Source organism: Calypte anna, chromosome 5 (assembly GCF_003957555.1).
Source record: "Calypte anna isolate BGI_N300 chromosome 5, bCalAnn1_v1.p, whole genome shotgun sequence".
Taxonomy (NCBI): Eukaryota; Metazoa; Chordata; class Aves; order Apodiformes; family Trochilidae; genus Calypte; species Calypte anna.
In genome coordinates this window covers 7,637,822-7,665,629 of record NC_044250.1, presented here as the reverse complement: position 1 = coordinate 7,665,629, position 27,808 = coordinate 7,637,822, and the positions used below count along the sequence as shown (strand labels likewise).

The following is a 27,808-nucleotide window of genomic DNA, read 5'->3' as shown; positions in this document are numbered from 1 at the left end:
GCTTAGGAGGTGCTTAAGGGGAATCAATAAAGAAGTATGGTTGCATTTAGGCTAGAGGTGTAAGTGGTTTAAAGTGAGACAATTAATTTCTACCACTCTGACTAGTTAAGATTACAGCAGATGTGAGGATGTTGGTGTTCGTAACCATGTCAGAAGTCTAGCTTATTGCTCAAAAGCATCTGCTTGCAGTCCTGTGCAGTTCTGTAGAGTGCAGCAGAATGAGTTATGGTGAGGTTCTAGGTTAAAGTTGAGCTGCAGGTTGTTTTCACGTAAAGCTCTCCCATTTGTCACTCCCTGAAAAAAGGGAAGATCTTCAGACTAAGATCTGAGATGAGAAAGGAAAAGTTCTCAGTCCCCTTCTTATACCCAAATGAAAACTGGAGGACACTTGGGCAGGGGGAAACCATAGCAGAAGTGGTGGCTGAGTTAAGCTTCAATAAGGCTTAAGCCTCAGTATAGGTATAGCTTTTGGAAAACCCCTGGGTTCTTAAAGACTTTTAAATTTGAGTCCACATCTTCTGCTTGTAGTCTGATACCTCAGCAGGAGTTGGTGTTTTGAGTCTCAGTAAATACTATTGCTGGAGCAGGTTCAAAACAAAAGTCTTGGCAAGTAGGACTACTGCTTGAGGTAGTCCTACATCTTGGGTAGTTCCTAGAGCAAGAGCATAAAAGGATGGTGCTGTGCATCTGTGTAGAGATGTAGATAGGGTCAGATATTTTTGTCTTCATCACATAATGAAGCCAAGTTAGATTGAGAGCATATTGCTTAACTGGAGTTAAACAAAAGATTCCTCCAAAAGAATATGACAGGTTTTAATAAGAATGTTATTTTAAGTTGTCCAGTTGTAAGGGCCCTGACTGATTTTTCACAATTTCGTTGGGCTCATTAACTGTTCTGTAGATTCTTGGACATTCAGTTCCTTGAAGAGACTAAAATCCAAATGGGTAAATATGATTAAATGTATTGAGCTGCAAATATCAGAAAACTCAATATTTTTTGCTTCCTTTGGACTGCAGATATCTAATTCCTTTAATTTGTTCTATGTATTACATGTGCTCTAGATGTTTATTCTTATTCCTCTTTGTACTGGTGTCAATGCTGGTATGAGGTATAATAATGTTTGGATATGGTAAAATGTACAGACTAGAAGTACAAAATCAGTTTCTTGTTTCTTATCCCTGGTACTACTTTATTATAATGCATACCACATGTTAATACAGTTAAAAGGTAGTTGCTTCAGTTCCTGGAGGCAGGCAGTGTCATTCTAATTGAAAGCATAGTGTGTTTATTTCCAAAATGACAAAACTTCCTGCCCTTAGGTAACCACTGTTTGCTGTACACTGTGAACTAAGAATTGCTCTCTTGACAACTTTGTCCTTTAAGATGAAGCCTCATGTTTGGGAAATTGGTGTAGACCTCTGTCACTGGAGATGTCATGTGTTCTCACTATGGTATTACCACTACTACTTTAGGTGGCCACATAGTGAGCTGCATCAGGTCACAGCTGAGTTAAAAAATCTCTATGAAACCCTCTATTTTTTTAGCTCTACTAGCAAACTCATGCTTGCACAGCCACCAGGCTACTTCTTATTGCCAGTGCAGGAGAAGCAGCACAGAAATGGAGAAGTTAATAGAGAGAGAGATCAGGCTGTTTGGCAGCACTACAAACTTATAAGAGTCATAGAATCATAGAATCATTAAGGTTGGAAAAGACCTCTAACATCAAATCCAACTGTCAACTCAACATCACTAGCCAACTAAACCATATCCTCAAGAGTTATGTCCACACATTTTTTTTAATACCTACAGGGATGTGACTCTACCACTTCCCTGGCCAGCCTGTTCCAATGCCTGACTACTCTTTCCGTAAAAAAATTTTTCCTCATAACTAATCTGAATCTCCCCTGATGCAACTTGAGTCATGAAGTTGCACCCTTAGGTGACTTAATAGATGAAAATGAATTTACTTTGTTCTGTAATCAAATATCTTTTTTAATTATTTGCATTCAGTATAATTGCATTCTTAGAGTGGAAAAAAAAAGACTACTGCTGTGATTTTTATGCATTTTAATTAACTTCTGAGATGCTGTGCCCTGTACAATTAAGAGGAGTCTGCTCGAGTGAAACTGTCAAGCTGAGAAGTTGAAAAGTTCTACAATACTATTTTGCTAAGTAAGCTTGCATACTAGTGAGTGGAAATAGGATGAGGCAAGATTTTTTCATGTATGTGCAATAAGCCACATGTCTAGAACCAGTTTAATTATGAGGAGAATGTGTGATGGAATATAATATAGATGAGACTTCTTCAGTGTGAGTAGCTGAACATCAGTTTAAGATTTGATCATATGTTCCACCACTGTACACAACCTTTAGCACTGCATTTTTCATTTAATTAGGCAGAGAAACAGTTTTTTTTAAACTGGAAGTTCTCTAAAGTTAGTATAGTTCTGGGATAGCATTTCTTGAGTCACTGGAAGTTTCTAAAGCTTGATGAAAGCTTTCTAAACCTAAAAACCAGCATGATTTGTGGAAGTCTAAAAAAATTTAAGTAGTTACTGTCAAACTTGGGAAGTGGGCAGACTTTTCCTGCTGTTGAAAGAAAGGAGGTAACAATGCCACTTAAAATTTCACTTGAGTCCTGGTGTCTATTAGAGCCCGTTCCTTCTTGATTCTGATAGTGGTCTGGTTTTAAGGAGAGATTTTTAAAAATCAAGTACAAACTGAAGTCTTACTACCTTTTATACAACACAGCCTTCTATACAACAGAGCAATACTGCTTTCACTGGTGTAAGATAAAAGTGTGCACAACTGTGTTGCTCAGTATGTTCATGCAAAGTCAGTAACATGCTACTGTAATATTCCTAACAGACTTACTGAACTTAGTGATGATCTTGATTTATGGAGGTATAACTTTGTATAGGCAAAAGTTGTGGAATTTTTTTTCTTAATTTTAATGAAGATGTATCTTACCTTCCCTGGCTATAAGCTTGAAAACTTGTTTTCTTGAAAGCTTTTTGACAGGTTGAGAGATGAGCAGCCAGACTTCAGAGCAAAAATAATAGTAATTACGAGTGACCTTACACAGCCTGAACTGGACCTTAGTGAACCTATCAAGGAAAAACTTAGAGAATGCATTAATATTATATTTCATTGTGCTGCCACAGTCAGATTCAATGAGACACTAAGGTAAGTCTAAAATTCTTATACTCTGCTAAGCCAATAGTTTACCAAAGGTACTAAAATTTTAACCTGAATACCTGTGCCTTAGTTTCAAAGACTTTTTGAAGGGAAGCTGTTGAAAAGACTAGGGGGCATGTTGTTACTCTGAGTCTTCTGACATTATTTGCTGTTCTAGTCTCTGAGATGGGTAGAAAGGATGCAAATAAACTGTAGCTGTATGTGCTGTGTTCACTGGTGATGTTAGAGCTCTTTTTCCTACTGTGTAAAAGGGAACAAAAACTATTAGTTTTCCTTGTAAGAAGGGGAACAGGTTTTTTCAGAGGATAACTTTTTGGCAAAATTGTACATGGGGAAGTGTTGTCACTTGTTCTCTACCTGATAAACAAACAGGAGATAAATACCACCCAGCTTTCTCTATGTCTTTAAAAAGTCCTTCATTAAGAATGAAGAACACAGGCTTGTGTTGGAGGGGATAGGGAGAAATAGATGCACAGGGAGAAAGGTGTAAAGTAAAAGTTGAAAACTTCCATGTTGTACAGCTAATCTGTTAAGCCAGTACTAGAGAAAGATATGTACCAGAAGATATGTACCTTTTGGCAAAAACAAATTACTGGATTTCGTGTTAAACCACTTGAATAAATATCTGATTTGAGTAAATAACTTCGTTTGGAATAGCTTTAGTTTTCAGGGGGCCAGGGAGGAGAGGACTAAAGCAACACTTCTCAACCCTTATTTTCTTTGAGTTGTTACAGAGGTTGGCATGACCTGTCTAAGAATACTGTAATGTATACAGAAACCTCATAAAGTAGCTCATGTTTATCACTGTTTCCTGGTCCTGAAATGTTAAGAAACTGCCAGCATGGCAAGAGTCTGGAGAGACTTTAAAACAATTTGAAAGACTGGTGTAATGGGATCTTGCCACCCAAAAAAACCCAAACCAAGCCTCTGGCAGTTTCGACTTTCTTGGTGGAGCCAAATTGTTAGCAAAATAGAAAATAAGAGCATTTCTTCAGTGCTGAAATGGTGGAGGAACTTTGCAAATCTGAAGACTGCCTAGAGCAGCCTTCATCAAGTTATTTAACAGGAGTACTAAAGTAAAGTTCAAAATGCTTGGCTTGGGACCAGTGATAGGAATAAAGTCAATAAAGTAAAATACTTGGGCTTATTTTGGAACTTTTCCTAATTTGTATTTGCTGTACACTTGTGTATCTTAAGATGGTATGCACAGCTCTGATTATTAACTCCTTCCTTGGACTCTTTAAAGAGGCAGTGAAGACAACACTTTTTAAAAAAGGAGTAGTATTTTACAGAGAAATAACTTTCTCCATTAATGTTAATTGCTTTGGTATAGTGTTCCCTCCTGTCCTCTTAATGCTTCAGTGGTGATGTGTGATAAAGCACTCCTAAACGGAGTGCTTGTTTGGGAGGGACCTTGATTTGGTTTTAGTCAGTCTATTGCAATGAAGTTTTATTCAGCTGTATTGTTCAAACTTAATCGATTACTACACGAAAACAAGTAACCATAGTAAGTTTTATAGGCTGGAGAGAGTATCAGTATAAAATAATACCAGTAGGTGGTCAGTAACCTGTGTTCTGGTAGAAATTTCCCGTTTCCCTTTCCCGTTTCCCTTTCCCGTTTCCCTTTCCCGTTTCCCTTTCCCGTTTCCCTTTCCCGTTTCCCTTTCCCGTTTCCCTTTCCCGTTTCCCTTTCCCGTTTCCCTTTCCCGTTTCCCTTTCCCGTTTCCCTTTCCCGTTTCCCTTTCCCGTTTCCCTTTCTAAGCCTCTGAGCCTTCCTTCTCAGTTGTTTACCAAACTCAGTTTGAACTAAAGATGTTCAGAGATTCTGACAGCAGATGCCTCATGTGGCAGCTTCTAAAAAATGTAAGACTGAGTTAGCTTGAAGAGATCCAAGGTGTGCTGGCTGTCCCACTTCAGTAATGGAGCATGAGAATGACAATAAGGACAGGGTAAAATTTAACAAGATTATCCTGAATACTGGGAGATTTTCTATAGTAAAACTGCAGGATATTGTTCTAAGGAGACAGTTAGGACACTGTCTGTGATGCTTTTTGTGGAGGGTGTTTTGTTTAGGAGTACTTTACATACCTGTCAGTGATGCACTTAGGAGTGATATGGGTAGTTACTGCTTTCTGCATGTTTTTGTCTTGCTTTCTGCTAATCAAAGTTGTGTTTAATCAATAGAGATGCTGTTAAATTAAATGTGACTGCTACACAAGAGCTCCTCTTCCTGGCACAGCAAATGAAGAATCTGGAAGTGTTCATGCACGTTTCAACTGCCTATGCATATTGCAATCGAAAACAGATTGAGGAAGTAGTTTATCCACCTCCTGTTGATCCCAAGAAACTTATAGATTGTCTTGAGTATGTATTACTTCAGTAATCTGTAACCACTTGCTTCCTAGTAACAAAGTACCAAAAGATGGTGGGAAACCTGAAAGATGAAGTAATTAGCTTTTGATGTCCTGCAAGGGTGACAGTGTCACTGACATGTCCCTTTTCTGTACAGGAGATGGACAAAGGTTTTATTGTGACTTACAGCTGAGCTAGGTGTGGAGTATTTCTTACTGAAGGTGTGGGGGATACTCATGACAGTGGAGGGGGATATTCATGAGGCCTCCTATATGCTGAGAGTGGCAATTTTTCAGCTGTACCGTGACCTAAATCTGGTGTTATTAAAAACAAAAAAGCTGTGCTGTTACCAGTATGCCAGCACCAGCATTGTGAAGAAAAGGGATAAAAGCAAGACAGTCCATTTTAACTGCAGCCTCCACTACATTAACCTAGATGCAATAGTAGTATCAGTCTGAGATTCTGAAATAGTGATTACTTAACTACTCAGAAGCACATCTGTATTTGTGTTAGGTATTCAGAGAATGCAAATATTAAATATATTTCTGTAGCCTGTTAGTCTTGAATTGGGCATTGGGTATAGAGGCAGAATTACTCATTCTGTATTTTATTTTCTGTGCGTATTAGTTGATCTGAGGTGTTATTCAGTGGCCATCAAACCCTAACTGAAATAGGTGGCAAATATGGTATAAGTCAAATGTAATAACTATGTCCTCTCTGAATCAGTCTCTTCTTCTCGTTCATATAAAATACCACCTTTTGTAAGACAAATATGAAACTAGAATCAAGTAACTGAAAAGCACCTTGAAAGAATCATAGGATGTCAGGTCATCAGAAAGAATGGGTGCTTTTTAGTTACTTTACTCTTCAAGGTGCTTTTTAGTTACTTGATTTTAATTTCATACTTGTCTTACAAAGGGTTATATATTATATGCCATAGGAACTCAAATATAACATTCTTAAGTTACCTATTCAAGAAGGTTCTGCATATGTACTTGCCACCTTAATTTAAATAGTAGTATATAATCAAAATAAGTAACAGATGAGCTGTTAGTATTAAATTTGATAATTTTCTTTTAATAAGCAAAATCATTAAACAAAACCCCTTAACTCTTATATTTTAAAGAATACTATTTTAGGAGGCTATGTGGTTTTTAAAGGCAAGTGCAGTACAAGCTGTCAACAGACATTGTTTGATATGCAAGTGCTTATGGAAATGTTTTACAACTTCCAGCTGTTTAAAGTAGGAAGACATGTGACATGCTAACTTCAGTGGGAGTAGGTGTTAAATTCTGAAAATCAAGTTGAGCTTTAAAGTGTACTGTTTAGTGTTAGATACCGAGGTTGTTGCAGAAAGGTGAAATAATAAACTGAAGTTTTAATTATTGCCTACAATTCCATCACAATTTCTTGTCTTGTGCTTATGAAGCTTCTAGGGTAATGCTAATACTTCTGTGGTTTTGGTGTGTGGTGTTTGAGTGGGTTTTTTGCCTTGGGTGGTGTTTTGATGAAGAAATTGGATTTTAATTTTACTTTCCAAAATACTTTTTATTTATCTGGTAATTGTTTTTATATATTGCTTTTGTCCCCACCCCCCTGCCCAGCGAAGCAATGTGCAGTAGTTTACACTTGCCTCTTACTGTGTTTCTCTAGGTGGATGGATGATGGCCTAGTGAATGATATTACTCCTAAACTGATAGGTGACAGACCTAATACTTACACATTTACGAAAGCCTTAGCCGAATATGTCGTGCAACAAGAAGGTGCAAAGTTAAACACAGCCATTATAAGGCCATCTATTGTTGGTGCTAGCTGGAAGGAGCCTTTTCCTGTAAGTCTTTGTTTTCACCTGACCATCTTGCCTATAAACTCTAGTATATAGTGGCAGCCTGTTCACCTGGTGACCTATGTAGAGGGGAATCTTTTAGTCTATGAAGTTATGTCTTGGTGGCTTCTGGATAAAAGTTCTGATAACGAGGGCTGCCAAATGCAGTATTCTTATGTGGGAAATCTAGGGTAGTTTACTCTTAATTATAGGAAAATAAACTTATATCACAGATACTATTTCAAATATCAAATAACAGTCAAGTTTTTACTTCACGATTCTCTGTATCTTCATCTAGTTTTCCCTCTTTGAGGTGCTTTGGTATGTCAGTAGCTGCAAAGGATGACTAAGAAAAATGGAGACTGCAGGACATAAAGTTGTATTGACTTTGCTTCTTTTAGTCAAACCCTGCAAGCTTTTCAGGGTATGGCATAAGTTCTATGTACTGTATGCTATACTGATACATAGCATATGTGCTGTATGCTTACTCCTACATGGAAGGTTGGTGTGGAGTAACTTTCCCCATTCAAGACTATATGTCTCAAGCCCTTAAAATCCATGAAATTGTCTTAGTATACATTTCTGGGCATGTACAATGTACATGACAGACCAATAGGTATGGAGTGTCTAAATACTGTCATTCAAGATAAGCAAGAATGACTTCTGTTTGCAAATGGAAAAACTGATAATTAGTAGTAAAACTACTTCTGTTTTCTCCGAGCTGCCAGAAGCAGGTCTAAAGGTCTAAAAATACTTGTGAACTTAAATATTTGCAACATAAAAATATTTGTACAGACAATGCCTTGGAATTTATTTACTAATAAGCTAATGTCTCGCTTTGGAAGAGCAGTGAACTTACAAGTAGTCTGAATTGTAACAACTTTTTATATCATCAGGTTTTGCTATGGAAGAACTTCATTTAGACACATGGATGTTATCTTTCTCCTCTTTATTATTTGTTCCCCCCACCCTTTACACTTGTGGAAGCTTTTCAGATTTTCACTTGAAACTTCTGATTTCAGTGTACTCTAACCAAACCCTTTCTCTCCCCCCTGGCAGGGATGGATTGATAACTTCAATGGACCTAGTGGTCTCTTCATTGCTGTAAGTAATGAATATGCTTTTTTTTTTTTTTCTCCTGTCTTCTTTTTTTAAATGAAGTGAAGTTTCATGTGTTTTATTGGTGGGTATTCTGTTTCATTTTTTTTTTTGCTGTTTTGTTTTGTTCTTTAAGGCAGGAAAAGGAATTCTTCGAACAATGAGAGCTTCCAATGATGCATTAGCAGATCTTGTTCCAGTAGATGTTGTTGTCAATGCAACACTGGCTGCAGCCTGGTATTCTGGAGTTAATAGGTATAACAGGTGACAATACAGAGTACTAAGTATTTTAAAAGTATATATTGTATTTTAAATAGTCTTTTATTGAACATCTAATTAGTTGTCCTGCTGTTCCCTCATGACAAAGGTATCTAAAGTTCTAACATCATTAGTTCCTCAAAGTGTAACTTCCTTACATCAAAGAGGAAGAAACCACCTACTGATACTGTTGTACAAGCTATGCCTGAAAATTTGTTTCTAAGCCTTGTTGTAACTCTAACAATCTACAGTAATATATGTGACACCTCGTCTGGAAGAAAAGTCATAATTAAAGAAGGAATAGAATACTGAAAGGTGATACAGGAAGCCAAAAATAACACACAACAGATGCCTTCTGCTCTATGTAAATGATGCTGTTGAGAGCAGGGATAACCTAGGGGTGTATCTCTTGTCTGTGTTTCTTTTTAAAAAGGTAGTTTGTCTTCTAACTTGCTCTTCTGTCTCTTTTCCCCCAGACCAAGAAATGTCATGGTATATAACTGTACAACAGGTGGCACCAATCCTTTCCACTGGGGTGAAGTTGGTATGCCATGTTTCTTTTTTCATAAGCTTTAATAGAAACACAAGGTCGGATACTAAAAGCATAAGCTATAACCAATAGATCATATATTTATTATTGAAAGTAGTATACTAGCCATACCTCTCAATTTTGCAGTGTATCACGCTTTTTCATTATCTCCCATTGTTAATTTTCTCCCTTTGTAGCGTTATCACAGTTTCATTTTGTTCTTTTTTTATTCCATTATAACTTAAATTATGGGAGAACTGATTTTTCTGTTTGATGCTGCCATGCCCTAATCTTAAGAGTGTGGGTAGTGTGCAGAGAAAAGCATTGCTCAGAGGGGCGGTTGTGATGTTTGGTTAAATGCCAACTGTACTAAATACATATGGATAAACAGCCCACAATTAGATGCTTTGTACATCTGCATAATTGAAGGATATGGTAATAGCTTTGCACTTCCGTAGCTCTTCACTGTGTTTGGCTTCAGTTAATTGTTGATTTAGTTTCTTTTTTAAACTTCACATAGCTACATGAGAATTCAGCTATTCCAACAAGAAAAACTAATCACTAAGAAAGTATGATTACGTACTTTCAACTCTCAGATATGCTGAGTGGAATGTAACCATTGTGCCAAAAGCTTTGTAATAGTTTTTGTTACAAATAGCAGTACAAGCTGACTTGCATGGTAAAGATGTTTATTAGTTCTCAGTTCTTTAGGAATAAAGTTCTTAAACTTGGATTATTTTTTCTTTTAGTTAACTTAAATACCTACATCTGCTTTTCTGGACTACTTTCATCATGCTTTTTACTTGCATTTGCCTATTTTACATGCATCTGTATTTATAAACTTTATTGCTTCAGCCAAACTTGGAAAATTGCTGACTTCACATATATATATACACATATATATATCCCAACTTGAACTGGGGTATTTAACACTGTCTAACAACAGCATAAAATTACAAGAAATTATTGCAAAGAGGAGGCAAATTTCAACATAACTTCATAAGAAACTGATCCTGGATGTCTGTCACATACAGAATTTTCAGGTGTTAGCAGAAGTTTCTTATGGAGTCCCTCATAATTGCTTTTTTCTTAATGCTTAAATATGTATAAGTTGTTTAAAAATGCCAGTTGAAATGCATTTCAGATGCTTGCAAATTCCTCCATAAGTTTTGAAATTGCACTCCACGGAAGGATTAGAATAGCCTTCATGAAATGTAGATGATTAGCTTTACATGCTGTATGAACCTAAATTGCTGTGAATTCTTGTAATCAACCACTTCTAAGGTAGGGAAGAGGAACATGAAGAGGGAAGCATACAATAGAGTATGCTACTGAAGATGTGAAGGTATAAAAGACCTCTTCATCACAATAAGAACCAGTTTAACAGTATTTTGGGTTAAACCTTGATTTTGTTTTCACTTAGTTTCTTTGGCTTGTAGAAGAGCTTGGGTGGCTATTAAGTAACATGCTGAAGTAAATATTGTACACTGTTATGTACTTTGAAAAACATAAAATTTTACATGGTTATTATCAAAGCTGTTACACAACTTTTCTTTCTCAGAATACCATGTAATTTCTACTTTCAAGAGGAATCCTCTCGAACAGGCCTTCAGACGGCCCAATGTAAATCTAACTTCCAATCACCTTTTATATCATTATTGGATTGCTGTAAGCCATAAGGCACCAGCATTCCTGTATGATATCTACCTCAGGATTACTGGAAGAAGCCCAAGGTAATGGTGACTAGCCCTGTCTTGTCTGTTCTTCTGATTTATAAGCAAAGCTATGCTTATGCTATGATGTGTATTGATAACTTTTTTTTCCTCCCCTGAATCATTTGTGACTAAAACTCAGCCTTTTATTCCTGAGAACAGGTCTTTGAATTCAAAGTGACTTTGGACTTTATAGCTAGAATACATATGTTTTTGTTGGATAGTTTAGGGTTATGAGTAGTCAAGGTAAACAGAATTACAAGATCTAGAAAGCAATGTTTGTTCTTGATTAATAAATATCAACAATATGTTGATCCTTATTTTTTCCTACAGGAGACCTCATTAATTTGAATTTCACGCTAATACCATTAGAGAATTCACTAATGCACCCTAATCTTAGTTTACAATCCAACCCCTTCTTGTGTCGATGTTGGACTACGGTCAACCATACAGTGCCTGCATTTTTCCTTGATCTTTTGCTCAGATTGACAGGTCATAAACCATGGTAAGAAAGATAGGGCTAAAAATACCTTGTTGGTAAGGTGGTGAAGACTTGTGAAGAAGACATGGCATGGGCAATAATTAGATTTACTAACTATAAGCAATAACAATCCACTGGTGGCTTTTCTAAGAGATTAATGACTGGCTTAACAATGTAGTCCAAGATGTCTCAGATGAGAATCCCAGTCAGTCATTAAACTCTAGGAAGTGGCTTGCATTAAGATTGTTGTTGCTATTATAAACTGAAAATGGAACAGGAAACAGACTTAATTATGGTTTATTCCTGTAGCTGATACAACTTGTTCTCATATGTTGGTTTGTATCACCTCAATGTTTCATTCAGTTTATATCCTCACTAGTATCTGGCTAACTTTTTAAGTGGTGAAAATGGCATAGCTGTGCTCAATAGGCTAAACTAAATTAAGTAGAAGGAATATGTCACTTCAATTTGGTTTAGATTGGCCAAGCCATATGATTTTAACTGATTGCATATGGTATCTTTTCAGAAGTATTTGTCTTCAGACCCTATAAAATCTCCACTGTGGTGACAATGTATTATAACAAGTGAGCATTCATTCATTGTCCTGTAGTATAGGTCTGCCTAGCATAAAAGTTACATAGCAGACTTGGCACTGGATCAGTAGAAGGAAGGCATGCAAGTGGTTTGTGGGAGAAAACTTACAAACCGCTTTGGTTCTTTTATTCCAAGCCTACTCAATATTGTACTATGCACAGCAACAGTAGTGGCAGGAGGCTGTGACTGTAATCTTCCCATGTTAAAAAGACGTAAACTTTTTGGATCAAAAGAAGGAACTGAATGTACAAGTTCCTACCTTTTAGGTTCTTTTGCAATTTTAAGTTATTTTTAATAAAAAATGGATAGAAATTCCCTGGCAGATGAGACAACTTCATCACTCACTAAGAACAGGTAAATACCAAACTTCTGTCTTTCAAATGGTTAGGGAGTAGTACTGCCAGAATCTTGTCAGTCTTTAAAAGATGTCTGAGCTGAGATGTCCCACAGCTTTTTCCTGTGGGAGGAAAACGGGTCTGAATAATCATGTTATTTAGAACACTCTTAGCTGTTTTATCTCGAATATTTAGATGCAAGCAAGATATACAGGCTTCATGTGTTTAATGATAGAAGAAATTTGAGACAGATCTGTACTCTTCTACTTTTTTCTAGTCTTCAAAGTACTTTGAGATGTGCTTTAACTGATAGGCTGGAGCCAGTCATGGTGTTGGGATGGATGTTCTCCTGTTGTTGTGGTCATTCTGTCCAGCTAACAGAATAACAGAATGGTTTTAATTACTTGGTAGAGTGTACTAGGAAAATTCTAAAGCCTTGAAAACATTATTGGAAGTTACTAGACTGATTATAATGATTCTGTGAGTGAGGAAAGTGGTGGCTTATTCCAAAATGTCACCCTTTTCACCCCATTCTAGCAGAAAAAGTTGAGCAGCGTATTAGAAATGTAGTAAAATGAACACAAGAAGATTCAAACACCGTGGTTCTTGAATTATAAAGTTCTCTAATATTGTCAGTTAAGGAAGGGGAAGAAATAATGTGCGTAATGTTTCTTCCAAATTAACAGAAAGCACATACACAATAAGGATTGGCATAATGAAGATTTAATATTTTATACTAAATACTTGGCTGTTACAGCATTGTGTGATTACATAAATAGTGGTGATAATCCTTGGCATCTGAATTTAAGACTAATGTTACTTGCCATTTATACTTAGTTGTGTACCAAAGCTTATTAATTGTCTAATTAACTTTAGTATAAGGCATAGCTCTCTTCAAGAATTTAATTTTAAGAATTTAAGAATTCTTCAAGATGTAGTCATAACCCTAAGCCAGGTTGTTTTTGATTGTCTGGTATAGAAACACATGCCCATCTAACTTAGAATAATTTCATTATTGCTTAAAACTTCTAATTCCTGTGATGTGCTTCTTAAACTGTTGTGATGTATTTTGTGTTAATGGCAGTAAGGACTGCTTAGCAGAGGCAAAATTCTACCTAGTGTAGGTGAAAGTTTTGCATGCTGTCACACTGACTTGCTGTCTGCAGATGATGTTGAGTTCTTTATGACAATTAGCAGATTTTAAAAAAAATGTTTACCTTCATATTATTAAGACAGTATGATGCATTGCTTGATTGTGTATTGTCTGGTTATATATGGCTCTGATATTTGTAGCTTTGTTAATTGGCTATCTCAGAACAAGCTGTGAAGTGTATATTTCAAAACTTCAAGCTGACAAAGTTCCTTTATGTGTATTAATGCTCTTTTTGAAGGGAGTGTGTGTGTATTCCCATTTGCAGGAAGAATATGGTGCCATTGAAGTTATAAAGCCTAGTCTGCCAGAGCTATACAAGTGTCAACTAAATGACACTCATGCTAACATCTCTCAATATATGACTGTCACTATAGTTCTTTTTTTTAATAAAGTGTATTTCATATTTCATGTTGATTTAGTACAAACTAACAAGCTTTCACCAAGAAGGTTAGTCCACTTTGTCAACCTTTTAGTTGTACTAGAAATTGAGAGAATATGGAGACATTTGATTGTTTTGGCTAATGTATCAAGAAACTAACACTACAAAGGAAAAAAAACCAAACAACAATTTTCCACAGATTAATTGAATCAGCTGGTTCTGTGGCCAGTCACTCCAGTTTGAGTTGAAGAGAGTTAAAAAGTCTGCAGTTGAAGTAAAACTTTTTTTAATGGCTTGATTTTAATTTTTTAAATCACATTATCTATGCTCTGAAACCATATCCATAAGCAGAAACAGCAAGATTCTCCATAAAGGCTTGGCTTTACACTAGTTTAAATATAGTTTGGTTTTCATTTACTGGAAAGAGTGAAAACTTGTATCGGTGGCAAATAACAAGCTGAAATCTGCACTTGTGTAATTGGTTGTTCATTGCACCATTCAGTATTTGCAGGGGCATAAATTATCTTAACCCATCAACTTCTATAGTAGCTTAGCACAAATTGAGGAGGCACAAAAGCACAAGTCAGCTAAGTTAAATAAGACTGTTAGTGGACAGACCTCTGCAGAAAGTCTAAGCACTTGGCCACTGCCATGTTTGGTGTTATTTTTAACCAGGCCACTTTGCTACGAGGTCTTTCTGGTTTATCTGACAACTGAGATTTTTGCTTTCCAAGTTTTGAGTTCTTTTCTGATTTTTTTTTAGAGTATTATTCTGTTTTAATGTTCAGTTCAGTCTGGTAACACACGCTATGTTCTGAATGCACAGTCTATATTCTTAATTATTTTTGAATCGGAGGAACTCTGGCTCAAGTCAACTCCCACTGTTGCCATGTTACTCAGATCATGAAGCTATAAATACATGTTTGAAAGCATCTAGAAATGTCTACTAAAGCATAGTGTTAGCTTGTGGTCTGAAAGTTGAATAAAATTGAATTTTACTTTGTAGATAGGTTCCTATGTGGTTTAAGGAAAAATATTTGTGGGTTTTGTGCTACTTTTTCAATGGTCTCTGCAATTTGTATTACTCTGTTTCATGAGAAGGAAAAAAGCCAGTTTTAATATTCCCTTTATTGAGATGCCAGCCATTAGTGACAGAGGGGCAATGAAAAATACTTTGTGGAATCATTGTCTATATGCCTTAAAGTATGAATGCATCAAGGCAGCTTTCAGAGAAAAATCAGTGTTTTTTTCTTGCTTGTATGAACTTCATTGAACAAAACCTATCTTCAGGAAGCCATTTACTCTTAATGCTGGGTTGTTCTGCTTTTTTTGCCTTCCCCTCCCCCTTCTTCCTCATGCTTAAAATGATAAATGTGTCCCGCTGTAAGGATCAAATTGGAAGCGGTTCTGTGAGATGATGCCCTTGAGTGCTCAAAACAGGAATTAATAGCATTAGATTGTGTGGCATTAGTTAATACTTGTTGAAATTGAGTGACCATCTCTAGCACTGTCTGATTTCTTGTCATAAATGTTGGAATTTTGCAGAGAGACTGGTTGTCTCATTTTTGGGCCCACTTCAGGGAATCTGATTAAAGAAGTCTGCCCAAATTGATCCTTGTAGCATAATTTCTCTGTACTCCCAAGTGATGGTTTTATATAATTGCTTCCTCTTTGTAATAGGGGGATGATGGAAGGTATTTCTGCATATTTTGAAGTAGCATAGAACTGATCACCTAACTAGCAGGATGTGCTATGGTCTATCTTTGCACTTAAGTATTTTTATGCCTTTTGCTTCTCAAGCAGTAGGTTTAAGGGGCTAAACTGTCTTTCTGGTGTCTTTAAGCCTTGACCTCTTAGTGACCATTTGTGTTTAGTTAGAGCTACAGGAAACTTATTCCCTTGGCTAATGTTGTCATGTGCATATGTTTTTAGCACTGTGCAAGTATACTGCAGTGAAAATTGTTTTGTGTCCTAAAATATGAGTAACCAACAGAAGACAACATTTTACCATCTCTTACTAGGGAATAAATTTACTATTACACTGGGAAGTAGGATTAAGAAAAAAGGACGGTCTTAAAATTTCTGATTCTATATGAAGACTGAACAGCTAAGTCCACTTTCATAATATGCAGAAATACCCTTCTGATCTAGTAGAAGAGGCTCTGCATACTGAGCAAGATGGGATATATTAACATAGGGGTGTGGGGCTGGAGGGTAAAAAACACAATTTTACTGTTTTTCTTGTATGAGCTAATCTTTACCACTGTAACCTGTACATTCCTTGCCTTCGACTGCAGGATGATGAAAACAATAACACGTCTTCATAGGGCCATGATGTTATTAGAATACTTTACAAGCAAAACTTGGATCTGGAATACTGAAAATGTGACTATGCTGATGAACCAGTTGAACCCCCAAGACAAAAAGGCAAGTAGCACTGTGATGTGGGCATTGGGAATTGAAAGTGAAAAACAAGCTTATTGATTGTAAGGCTGAGTAAGGACATGAACTGGTAAAGCTGCTTACTGTAATGTAGAACTGACCTGGTGCTCAGGCTGGAGATCACTGTCAAAATCCTTTCAGTTGCTGCTGGGATGTGCTATGAGCTGGGTAAGTGGTGTGATAAGAGATGAGGAAGGGCAGGACTCCCTTGAAAGAGGCCTGCAAACAAAATTGGTTGTCTTTGGAGTGGCCTGATCGTGTGATTTGGTGTTGCCAACCAAGTGGCCAAGCTGTTACATTTTTACCTACATCATTAATAAAATAAGCTTCTACTTCATGACCACTCTCTTCTGAGAAACTGGAGATAACTTTTGAGGAAGCTTTTTGTTTGTTTTTAAATTATTAACAACTTCTATATACTGTCTTCATGCTTTAGTCAGAAAGCTCTGTATTCAAAGAAATACAAATGGAAATTCTCTTCCTTCTGAAGTATACTCCTACTGTGTGACTGAAACTGCCCCAAGTAGGGGGACAAGTGTTCAAAAGCAGGATGACAGAAAAATCCTGAAGCTTGTTGGAGAACACGAAAAGCTATTGTTGAGTTCAGGGTCTGAATAAGTGAATGAAAAAGCTCAAAGGAAAAGTCTTCCCTACTATGTGTGGTTATTGACCATCTATGAGTATTTTTGTGCTAAGTTTACCAGTCTCAGACTACCAGAAATGCCTGGGTGTGGCTTACTGGTTTACTCTGGTGATTAGTGTTGGCTAAAGTTACCAAACTTTTCCATGTGTATGCCTATGCTGTCGAAGTTCTACCTCCCTGCCCCTCATATGGCTGGGAAAAGTTATGCAAATTTTACTAGATTTATTCAAAAGTATTCAAAATACATTTGTGCAACAGCAAAGCTGTATTGCAATAAATTGTTAATCCTTCCCCCAATGTCTTGCAGGAAGATACATTTAATAGCTAAAATAAAGAATTAGTGCAGCTGAGATCAATTTCTGCTTCTGATCCCCCATTTAACTGAGTTTATACTTCTGCTCTAATTATGTTAATATTGAGCAAGAAAAATCAAGAGTTACATTTTTAAATGTGTAAGAGAATTTGAGTTTTTGAAAAAGGTCTGTCATCTTTAAGAGGTCTCACCTATTTAACTGTTTTCCAGAATGTAGTTCTATTATTACAAGTTGGTCATCTTTTCTTCAACTTAAATAAACTGCCTAAAAGTAGGAAATAGAATAGCTTGGTGATTCTTATGAAGATAGGATTTTCACCCTTCTGCACCTCCTGCCTCCCCCCAGCAACCCAAGTTTAGGACAAGTTTAAAAAACCAAACCAAAATTTGGACTGCTGATGTTGTCAGTTAGCTGAATTTTCAATAAGATGTGCATACAGCAGCAGACATTAATTGAATTAATGGTTGAAATTTTGCTTTCACGTTCTTGCTATGGTGATTTATTATGGAAAATAAAGTTTACCTGAGAGGTTTTGATAACTTATCATTATGAAAAGGCTGTCTAGTAGTGGTATAATACATGCGTGCTAGAACTACATGCTGACATTTAACTTGCAAACAGTGCTAAATCACAAAGAATCACTGTGCAGGATTGTCTTCAGACTGTAATGGGTTTAATTTCATTTATGGCACACCTGCCATGCTGTTAAGCAGCTTATTTGAAAGCATGGGCTTGGGGATTTACTGCATGTGTAACAGCTTTTAAAGCTGAATACAGTTTCACTGCACAAAACCTTTTATTTGTCTCTTGTTCTTTATAATGATCTTGCTTATTCTAGTGCCTGGAGCAAAAGCAGCAGAGCTAAAAACCTGCTAGGAAAATCTTGGTATTTACTGGGACATGAACAGATGTTACTGTGGACTCTTGAGATGAGGAAATCAATGCATCAGTGAAAATTTTGCATCGTGATTTTACAGTAGTAACTTCCTCTGCTGGGCAAGATACTCTCGTGGTACTTTTAAAGGATAACTGCAAATAAGCACAGCTAGAATAGCTCTGCATTACCAAACAGTGAAGTTGGCACAGAGCAGAGGTTGAGTCAGAAATGGGATCTAAATCTGGGTTGTTCTTAAGGACAAGGACTTTTTTTTTTGCATCAGACACATAGGAATTATCTGGTATAAAGGCATTTATCCTTTTCCTTACACATAGCAGATGCATTCTCAGGCAATTAACAGTGAAAGCTTTTATTTTATGCAGACATTTAATTTTGATGTTCGACAACTACATTGGGCAGAATATATGGAAAATTACTGCATGGGAACAAAGAAATATGTTCTGAATGAAGAAATGTCTGGCCTCCCTGCAGCTAGGAAACACTTGAATAAGTAAGTATAAAGTTTTGATTTTTCAAGTTTTGCTTTTCTGTGTTATGACTTAACTGTTCCTGGTCTAGTGTGAGGTATCTCTGCCCATGCAGGAGGGTTGGATCTTGATGACGTTTCAGGTCCTTTCCATCTCTAAGCCATTCTGTGAATCTACAAAATGTTCTTTATCACAGCATCTGTTTTGGTCCTTCAGAATTCATCCGTTCCAGTCCAGTGGTCTGAAGCATTTTCTAAAGAAGTCTGATGTCATCTTTTTTGTTGTATTTGTTCTTCTTCAACAACTTCTGAATTGTTCTCAGTATTAATAGTATTAGTCTAGGATTATGGTTGTATCTCATGTTGCTTAGTGTCTACAGTAATCCAGGTTTCTGATGTAACCCAAATATCTTTTGGAAGGTAAAAGTATGCAGGGTTACAAGTTCTGAATGGCTTGTTCAGGTAAGGAGGTTTAATAAAACAATGGTTGTTTCTTCTGGAAATCTAATCTTTTTGAAGCACACAAGTAACAGACATGGGCTCTCCACCTCAGAACAGGAAACTTTGATGTTGTAAAATGACTTCTCTTAGCATTCTGTCTGTCACGTAACTCCTTCAATGTTAATGCAGTATTACTTTCCAAAATTTTATTGAAACAGTTTAGTTCTTAGCTAAGCCATAATGACAGTTGCAGACATAGAATATGGATTAGTTTTGGCTGGAAGGAACCTTAAAGATCATCTAGTTCCCATCTCTTTAAAGAATGAAATAAAAGTGATTAGTCTGGCCCTGCAGTATTACTTCACATCTGATAGCTTGATAGCACAGAACAAGGTGGTCTAGGCCATTACTTTTGTCGGTATTCCACAGACAAGGATTTGCAGTTATGGAGTGGATTGATATGATAGGTTACAATCTCAAATACACTTTCAAATTATATTATTTGAAAATGGTTGGGATAGCATAAAAGGTGTCCCCTCTTGGTTTTTAATTTTTTTTAATTTAGATGCTATTAAAAATTCAGAGGAATTATCATAGAGTAGCAACTCTTTGTACAAAAGATTGTACTGAAAATAGCATGAGAAATAGTCTTGTATAAGAAGAGCATCTGGTTGCCCCCAGCTCTTTCTGTAAGTGGATTATTTTGCAAGAGGTTTATATATACTCTGAGGTATTAAGTTAGTCTCTTCTGTTGCCATCTAGCTTTTAACTCTAATCTGAATTTGAGGAGACCATTTTTTCCAGTATTAACCAGAAGTGGCAGCCTGGCTAGGAAACTACTGAGCAGAATTTTTCCTCAAATAGAAGTTGGCTTTACTTTTGTAACACAATTTTAGACTGTTTTTTCTACAATTAAGGCATTTAAAGGAATGTGCAACTAAAGTAACACCCAGCCAATCAGTTAAAATAAGGGCAGTGAGAATTTCCTGAAAAAGAGCTGCCATTAGAATAAAAATTTATTCTGATCTACTGAACCAAAGATTTCTCCGTTTCTAAGAAATCTGAGCAAATTCTGATTACTGTTTTTCTTGAAGCTTCCATGTTTACATATGAGAAGATTGCTAAAAGTCAAAGTTGCCCTCAAATGATGCTTCGTTTCTCCTAATCTTTAAATACCATTTCCTGAAAGGGAATGACCTGAAAATTGCAGTGAATTGCTCTCTTGCTATAAAATCCCATAATGTGTTGTATTTGGGTTTTATTTTCAGGAGCCTTTGGACTTACTGCTACATGTATATGAAGTTTTAAACATGTGAAGGGGAGGCAGGGTATTCAGTGTGTTAAGTAATTACTTGGTTTGGAGGTGGATAGTTGAGTTACTGTGTGTGACCTTGCCTTTAGGGATCTTTATCTGCTATAGAGCAGAATAATATTCATTACTATCACCCACAGTGTATCTGAAGGTGAACAGATGAAGAAATTAAATTCTAGAGTAGAAATTAATTTCATAGTGGGTTTTTTTCCCCAGTAAGTCTAGGTACCTTGGCTTTTAATTATTTCTTCTTTTTTATTCTTAGGTTGAGGAACATACGCTATGGCTTCAATACAGTTCTTGTGATCCTGATCTGGCGTATCTTTATTGCGAGATCACAAATGGCAAGAAATATCTGGTACTTTGTGGTTAGTCTGTGTTACAAGTTCCTCTCCTATTTCAGAGCCTCCAGTACTATGAGATATTGAAGAAGAGAATTTAGCATTAGGACATCTATGCATATGGTGGTCTAACTGCACAAAGCCTGTAACATGTAGTCATCTCACATTTTGTAAAAGCATAATTTCATCATAAATTGGAGTGCTAAATTTGCAATATGGTATATGTGATGTTGGTTGTGTATATTCCTGAAAACGGAGAGAATTAAATAGTCAAGTGCCAGGTTGAATTGGCATTAGAAAAGCATTTAAATAACTAGCTCTTTCACCTGGGGAAAATGTTTTAGACCACTGACCAACATAACTGTGCAATTTGGACAGTGTTTGATTGAAATCTGCCTTAACATGTTTTTTCTTAAGTTTTAGTCCACATTGAGCAAGATAAATATTGATTTAGTAGTTGCTAGTTACCGTAGACCTATTTATTTGATATTCTAAATTACAAAGGGTTTTACAAGTTGCAAAAGTGTATAAATGATGGTGGGTCTCCTGAAAAAAAATACTTGAGGACTTGTGTAATTTGTCTTTACTTTTTGCCACTTCTTCCCTCCTCAAAGTAGGGATGCAACAATGGTGCCTACTTTGCTTTAAAAGAAAAAAAAGAAAAAAACCCAAAAAAGCCCCACAACCTTCCTTCCTGAATTACTGGAAGGCCTTTTGTCCAATCTGGTCTTCAGAATGCACTTAGTGATTCAGTTCTGTGCTAAAAACTGGCTGCATCCAACTTGTAATATGTAGGCATGAACAATTTGCTTCTCTGAAAGCATAATTGATCCTATCCTTGAGTAGATAAAAAGAAATGTAACCCTGAGGGGGGCAGAAATGAAGTCACTGACCATCCTCTTGTTTTACTGATTTTTTATTACGAACACAGAGCCAGCACTTGATTATTACACTTCTGACTTTAAAAGGTAACTGTATATGATAGGAATTCATTTGAATATGAAAGTTGCTACTTGTATTACTGATAATAGCAGTTGGACAAACTATAGGCTTTCATAGAGATACACCTGGTTTTAAATTCTAAGCCATGCTAGTGATTACTTCATTAATTAATAATTTTTAAATTTTTGCGCTATGGAATTTAATGCATGGACAACACCAATGTGTAAGCACACTTTCTTTTTCCTGCACCAATAAAACCTCTCATTTTACTGGGCAAGCAGAGCAGGATGTACTTTGCTTCAGATCAAAAGTATTTTAACAATTCTTTCATATAACTTAAATTATTAGGTATAAATCTGAAGAAGCCCGTTTTTGCTACCTGTTAGTTTGAGTAGGGAAAACGTTTAGGAAAAAAAGTTGTAAGAAAAGATTGAATCCTTGTTTAAGGCAATACATGAAGATAATTTTACATTTTGGTTGCACAGAATTCTGAGAACACTGTAATGTTCCTCTAATTGATGCACTGACCAGCACCCTTGCCCAGTGTTTGTTCATTGAAATCAGTTCCTACTGATGAAGCTATTCTTGAATCTGCTTAGGAAGGCAAATAATGACCTAATTACACAATTACTACATATACTTGCCCTTGGTAGTTTTTTGTCCTGTTTGAATTAAGTATGTAAAGAACTTATTTTGCTACTTTTGTGAAAACTCTTACTTTAAAGAGAACACCTTTCATGCAGGTGTATATCATTTTGAAAAGATAATGGCTTCCTTGCTGAAGCTAAATATTCTGTAATATTAGTTAAGCTGTAATTCCTTTTTTAAATTACTTGTGTATATATAAACCTAGCAAGGAAAAGGCTGCATGGTCTAGGACCACACCTAGTGTGAGAGACCTCTAACTGTGGCTGAAAATAAATTATGGCTTCTGTGATTGAAGATAACAAATACATTAGATTTTAGTTGCCTCCCCAAATATCTTATTAGACCTGAAAGTACACTTAAGCATTCCTGTATTGTAGACTTTTTTTTTTCAGAGGTGCCTACTGTCTAATGACGTCCCTTGTCCCATGTTGGCATGTGGCTGAAGTTTGCAGAAGACAAATACATCATATTCTGAAAGTGATTCTCTAAAGCAACTCACTTAGGAATCTTGGTTGTTTATAACTTACAAATTACACTTTTAATGTTGATTTGTTAATACTGAGAACTATGAAGCCAATTAACTGATTATTTCTGGTCCAAAACTGTTTAGAAATCTATTCTCTTTAATAAATAAGAAAAAAATTGCTTTCAACACAAGGTTATTTAACCTCTGCTCTTTAAATATTTGCCAATTTAGAAGAACATTTTTCCCCCTTTTTGGAGACCTTGGTTCTGGGCACTCATTTATTGGTATCTTACACAAATTCATCAGTCATCCTATTCAACTGACAATAGATTGTGTCACATTTACTCAATTAGTTTTGTCACTTTCTGTGGTCAGTCTGCAAAATTCTCTCTGACTACTGGGATTTTTTCCATATCAGAACCCCGTTCTCTTGCAGTTCTTCATACCAATGTTTGCACATAACAGATTTTGATCAAAAATATACTAGAATTATATTTTGGTACAGTAAGATAGACTTACTGTACTGACTAGCAAATTAGTGGCAGTATTCCAGCTGGTTAAATAGGAAGAGGAGGTGTCTGAAGCAACATTGTCACTTAGTTACTGATAATTAGATTGGGGACCAGGAAAAAAAAAAATGTTTTCCTGTAATGTTTTACTCTGCTGTAGGAACAGATGTTTGAAAACAAATGCTAAATTCATGAGCTTTTATAAACAGAAATACTGGGTGCCTTTGTTTGTAAACCAAAAATAAACAAATCCCTTGAAAGTGTTGTTATGGTGTTTATTGTATTTTTGCATGTTTTTAATTTAGTCTGTGGGAAATACCAAGATGGCATTTTCACTATCCAGTTATACATGTATGTGCTCTTTCCTTTGTGAGAAACTTTGAAGATCAGGTTAATGACTAATACTGCATTTTAAAAAAGAACAGAAATCCTGTCATAATTGCAAAGCACAAAAATAAACAAAAAAACCCCAACTAACAAATTATAGGCTGGGTCATGGTGAGGTTGCAGCTCAAATCTTGTTTCATTTTGGTCCTGTCAAGGACACTGAGTTCCTGGAATGTGTCCCAGTGAAGGGAAATGAAGCTGGTGAAGGGTGTGGAGAAGTCTTTATAGGAGTGGCTGAGGGAACTGGGGTTGTTGAGTTTGGAGAAAATGAGGCTGAAGGGATACCTTATCACTCACTACAACTAAAGCATGCTGGAGAGAGATGGGCATCTGTCTGTTCTCCCTAGTAACAAGTGATAGAACAAGAGGAAATGGCCTCAAGTTGTGCCAAAGGTGGTTTAGATTGGATACTAGGAAAAATTATGTTTTCAAAAGGGATGGCAAGCACTGTAACAGGCTGCCCAAGGAAGTGGTTGAGTTGCTATCCCTGGAGGTATCAAAGATGTAGATAAGGTTTTGTGGTGTACTGGGTGTGCAGTGCTACATTTACATTTACAGATGGGCTCGTTTTTCAACCAAAAGGTTTCTGTGGTGACTTTCTCGTGTATCCACTAGTTCTCTTCTTGCTGTCATTGCCTGTTCAATTGTACTATTAGTTTCAGTTTTAGTTAAATAAATGTTTGCTTTTGATCTGCTTCAAAAGGGTACTGTGGTTTTGCAGTAGTTTTTTAGTTAACATTTCAAGGATTTGTGACCAATTACAGCTATTTGTGGCATTGATGTTTTATAGTGAGGGAGTTGGCTTTAAGTCAGTGCATCACCAGAATGTATTGGTTTTTTGTTTTTTAACCTTAAATTCTGGGAATCCTCAGTTTTTATGGATTCCTCCTTTTGTCAGCAGTACAGTTCTAGAGCTTGTGTGATCAGTAAGCTGTGGCTTGGAGTCTACCAGCTTTAAAGCACAGCCTTTCCTTTACTAGAACTTTAGACTTTACTACATACAAATGGGTTTTGTTGGTGCAGAATGGGAAGCAAGGAACAAAAAATGTTATTCCTTACATGTCTTGTGCTGCTAAATATTTTGCCCTTTCTTCATAGTACAGCATTATATCATAATGTTCAAAAACCAAGAGCAGGTTTCTAAAAGCAACTTGGATCTGAGAGGTATCCTGTAGAGAGCTAGGAAGTATGACTTTTCATTGTTTTATAAGTGTGTAAACATACTAACTTAAATCTGCTGAGCAGACTTCAAAACTGAAATGAAGAAATGTCACAGAAGAAGGGATTGTCTGGAGAAAAGTAAGTGAATTGCTTAAAAGTTCTTGCTGTTTGTGCTGAATTCTGTGCAATTTATTTTGTCTAGCATGGTGACACTCACTATGTGTTTGAGTAAATCTGTAGAAACTGTAAAATAGTTCTAGTGGAGATGATACAAATTCTCTGCTCTTATTTTTAATATACGCTGTACCATCATAAATTAAGAAGCAGAGATTGACAAGCCTCACTTATCACTTTAAATTCTGTTTTCTTCTAGAGTGTTCAGAGCTTCTTCAGACAACTCTCTCCTCCTTTCTTTCTGCAGATGACTGCAACTTAAAGGACACTTGACCCAACTGTGAGCTTCTTCTCTGCCACTTTCAAGATATTTACAAATGCTTTCCTTCTTTGTGTTATCTTTGTACTTTTTTCAGCACAGGGTTGTCATTCACTGTTGCTTTCTCTGCTCCACAACAAATATGACTCAATGATAATTAGTAATTATGCAACTGTATTTTCTGGAATATGGAACAATGAGAGCTTTGAGCAGCTTTTATTCTTATTATGAGAAGCAGGAGTAACCATGTCTAATTAGTGAAAGCAAAAGTTCCAACACATTAATGCACTGGATAAAACTGGAATGCTTAAGAACTATGGGCTGTAGTTAGGGTGAAGGGAGTTATTTTTACTCTTGATTCAGTTAAATCCATTAACTGCAACTGTAGTGGTTATTACTAGCAGCCCGTAATTTTATTCTAATTGAACTGTTATACCTTTCAGGATGACAACTCTGTAGCCACTGGCACTTTTTAAAAATTTATATACAGAACCAAGGTCTGTTTTTCTTCTTTATGATTTATGATGAAAAAAAAAGTATGAATTTATAGCAAGATTTTTTGAAATTAAAAAATTAAAACTATCACTGGCTAAAATTTTGGAGGATGTAGGATATATACTAAATCATAAATTTAATGGCCTCATGGTGGAAGTTTCTGCTGCACCCTCTGTGTATGCTCTGGCTTTACTGTAGAAACAGATTCAGTCTACCACCAGGAGTGTTAGAAGGTAGTTGCACTATTCTTATTTTAATGAAAGAACATCTGATTTACCACTTAAGTGAAAATTATTCAGTGGTTAGCCACTGCTAACTTCTATGTATTATGTCAGCCTTAATCTAGATTCAGAACAGCATCATACAGTTGAATATTTTTATCCTTACGAAAGTCAGTGTCTTATCACGTCCATTCCTGATGAAAATATACCAGAACTGGATGTCTAGGGACACAAATAGTTGCACTTACTGTTTTAGGCACCGAACGTGGATGAGACTTCAAGAATCTAAAGTTAGGAGTGTCAGTTTCCTGTATTTTACACAGTTTGCTCAGTATGAGTCAGAATCATAAGGCAAATGTTTAAAATAAGCAGGTACTTCTCAAAAGCAGTCACATTGTAGGGTGGGGAGAGAAAGACCATGGAAAGGAAAGAAAAATATTAAATGAAAAAGCTCTCTTCTAAATACAAGTGGGGAAACCCATAAACTGATTTCCCTCAGCATTCTGTGTGTTCACTGTCAGAGCACTTGCCTCTAATACACTGCTTAATGTGATCTAATGTAGGACTCATCATAATCACCTTTTTCCTCTGTATCATGTTGCAGGAGTGACAAGCCAGTGGACTGCTTCTGTGTTTGAGTCTTAGGTTTAATCTCCCCCGTCCCAAGGCACTTTTTCAAAAGCAAGACCTGGATTTAACTGTGCTTCATGAGGATCTGGTATTTTTGGAATATTTTGTTGCTCCTTAGTTGGCACTGAGCAAACAAACTCTTAAAACTGTTGGCTCCTTTGTTTTCCTCCCCCCCAAGATGCTGCCATTGGTTCCCCTGCTCTTGCTACTCACTCAGCTCACTCTAGTTGTAGTGCCAGGCCTCTCAAGATTAAAAGATTGTATTCTTTTGGTTGTAAACACTTTATTAATACCAGGCATAGTAATACTCTTAAAAATCCCCAACCCTTAAGTGTCCATTTTCCTGATACCTAAATTGTCTTTTGTGGAAATAGAAGAAAGGCTTCTAATTCTCTGTGATAAAAAATATCAGTCTGAACTATGCACTTGTAAAGTTAGTAAGTGAACAGAGCATGTCTTGCTGCTTTTCAATCCCCGTGTGTGGTTTTAAGCCACAACTAGTCTTTCCTTGTCAGTGACACCTGTGGTTTTCCTCTTAAATATTTGATTTGGAAAGAAAAACATGTAACTTCCACTCTTTGTGACTCTAATTTAAAACCAAGTCTATCCATTTTTAATAGGAGTGTGATGCACTTAGCTTAGTAAATCACCTTCTGGATGAAGTAGCTACTTCTCTGCTAATTTCTGCATTCCATGTGATCTTTGCATTTCAGAGCCAATAAGTGCTTAGCACCTGTATGTAAGTTCAGGAGCATGAAATACGACTTGAAATTCTACAGAACATTATTAGGTGTCTGAAGATATTTAAGGGACTTACGCTACACTAGCATTCTTTGAAGGCTTTTGTTGTAGCAATCCTCTCTGGTTAGTGAGAGGGGAACAGTTCCATTTTTAAATGTTAACTGATCTCACTGTTTTATATCAGTCTCCACAGCTACTGTGCTTATATGAGTTAAACCAATGGTAGTAAATGAATGAATGTCTGAATTAATGAGCTAAAATATTTTTAAACAGATGATAGGAGAGTACTGGAATTGTGCTAATACATATTAAATAACGTTGCTTCTCATCAGAACTTGACAGTAACTTTGGTAAGCCAAAAAATGGTAAGACCAGAAAGCAAGTGCAAAAAAAATCAGCCAGT

General features: G+C 36.3%; 1 protein-coding gene across 3 annotated transcripts in view; it reads left to right on the top strand.

Moving 5' to 3' along the window:
• The window catches only part of FAR1 (fatty acyl-CoA reductase 1), a 34,542-nt gene extending 11,835 nt beyond the window's left edge, over positions 1-22,707 (top strand). For 2 of the 3 annotated variants that reach the window (XM_030451361.1, XM_030451362.1), the window contains exons 3-12: positions 3,012-3,187; positions 5,384-5,563; positions 7,205-7,382; positions 8,436-8,480; positions 8,611-8,738; positions 9,209-9,276; positions 10,823-10,994; positions 16,213-16,342; positions 18,575-18,702; positions 20,697-22,707. In XM_030451361.1, the coding sequence (XP_030307221.1) occupies positions 3,012-3,187; positions 5,384-5,563; positions 7,205-7,382; positions 8,436-8,480; positions 8,611-8,738; positions 9,209-9,276; positions 10,823-10,994; positions 16,213-16,342; positions 18,575-18,702; positions 20,697-20,859 (1,368 nt within the window). In that variant the 3' untranslated portion in view covers positions 20,860-22,707. The remainder of the gene's footprint in view (positions 1-3,011; positions 3,188-5,383; positions 5,564-7,204; positions 7,383-8,435; positions 8,481-8,610; positions 8,739-9,208; positions 9,277-10,822; positions 10,995-16,212; positions 16,343-18,574; positions 18,703-20,696) is intronic. The other variant, XM_030451364.1, reaches the window with a different exon arrangement.
• Positions 22,708-27,808: the final 5,101 nt, after the last annotated feature.